Source organism: Microtus ochrogaster, unplaced genomic scaffold, assembly GCF_000317375.1.
Source record: "Microtus ochrogaster isolate Prairie Vole_2 unplaced genomic scaffold, MicOch1.0 UNK27, whole genome shotgun sequence".
In the NCBI taxonomy this organism is placed as follows: Eukaryota; Metazoa; Chordata; class Mammalia; order Rodentia; family Cricetidae; genus Microtus; species Microtus ochrogaster.
The window spans coordinates 5,010,465-5,012,133 of record NW_004949125.1 but is presented as its reverse complement, the minus strand read 5'-3'; the positions used below and the strand labels follow the sequence as shown (position 1 = coordinate 5,012,133).

At 47.0% G+C, this 1,669-nt stretch overlaps 1 protein-coding gene across 1 annotated transcript in view; it reads right to left on the bottom strand.

Annotated features, from left to right (window-relative positions):
- Znf394 (zinc finger protein 394) overlaps positions 1 to 1,669 on the bottom strand; it is a 7,220-nt gene that overhangs the window by 4,017 nt on the left and 1,534 nt on the right. Inside the window, exon 2 of the mRNA XM_013354063.2 lies at positions 971 to 1,001. Coding sequence (XP_013209517.1) covers positions 971 to 1,001 — 31 coding nt within the window. The remainder of the gene's footprint in view (positions 1 to 970; positions 1,002 to 1,669) is intronic.

Here is a 1,669-nt window from a genome sequence, read left to right as displayed (position 1 = left end):
TGAGCCACCATGTGGTTGCTGGGAATTGAACTCAGGACCTTTGGAAGAGCAGGCAATGCTCTTAACCACTGAGCCATCTCTCCAGCCCCAGGAAAGCCAGTCTTTAGGGAGTAAGGAGCTAGTGTGAGAGTCAAGGAACAGCCACAGATGCGGAGTACCAAAGGGACCTGCTACTGATCACCTTCATTGTCAGTCTGACTGGACTTAGAATCACCCAAAACTAAGCTTCTGGACTTACCTGTGCAACATTTCCAGACAGATTTGACTGTGGGGGGAAGGCCAACCCTCGATAAGCTGATGCACTGGACTGAATGAAGGGAAAGGTGGCGAGGGAAATCAGCACTCACCTCCTTCTGCCTGCTAACTGTGAAGCCTGGTTACCAGCTACCCCTCTGCTACACCTTCCTGACTTCAGACTGTGATATTCTTAAATCTTGACCCAAATAAGCCCTCCCCTCAAGCTGATCCTGTCACAGCAGTGAGAAGAGTCACCATTCTCACTAGAGGGTCACAACCTCCTATAATCACGAAAAGATTTTCTGTGGATCATCTATGACAATTTGGGGAAGACACAAGCAAAATATTATAGTTCTATCACTGTGACTTACAAAATGGACACTGGGGCTGGGATGTGGTTCAGTTCAAGAGCACTGGGCTGGCATGCACAGAGCTGAGTCCAACCCCAACATCACAGAAGCCAGCTGTGGCCTCAAACACTTGTAATCCCAGAACTCCATAGGTGGAGGCAGGGGGATCAGAAATGTTAGGGTCATCTTTTCTCTACATAGGGAGTTGTTCAGGCCAGCCTGGGCTACATGAGATTATGTCTCAATTTTCAGGTGGGGAGAGAAGAGACATCTTAGGCGGAGGATGCGGATGCAGGGGCGTGTCCCTGGGAGCTCCAGCTCCTTAATCCTGACCCTTTTCTGCATCCCTACTCTGCTTCCTCGCTGCCAGGAAGCAAACATACCTGCTCCAGCATACTCTTCTGTAATGGTGCTCTGCCATACCCCAAGCCCAGAAACAATGAATTCCGCCAACCATAGACTATTAAATCCCAATGGATCTTGTGTTCCTTACGTTGTTTTAGGTATCTATCATAGCAACAAACTAAACACACTATGTATACATGTACAAGGCTAACACATGTATGCTTATATAGGCTGAGTTCCCTCTATCTAAAATGCTTGTGAGCAAAACTGTTCACAATGTCAGAATATCTCAGTTCAGCCAGGGATGAAATTAGTGATCCAGCATTTTCCTAATCTGAGATCCCAAAACTCTGAAGTGCTTGAGTGTTGTCACCGACAATGAAATATTAGCCCAAATGTCCATAGTGCCGAGGAGGAAAAATTGCCTCTGAAATGGCTAAATCATGAAATGACATTTTGGGGGGAAGGACCTGGAAAATGTTTCAGTATTAACTTTTGAGGGATTGGGTTAAATTTTCAGGGTTTTTCAGAAGTGCTTCCTGTTCTCCCAGGGCGACTGACCTGCGTCCAGCTACCAGCACCTACACTGGGCAGCTCACAATAGTCTGTGTCCCCGGTTCCTGGGACCTAACGCCTTCTTCTGTGTTCCTTAGGCACACACATACACGTGGCACACATTCACACGCACAGTCATGTAAACAAAAAAGCAAAAAAAAAAAAAACCGGGCAGTGGTGGC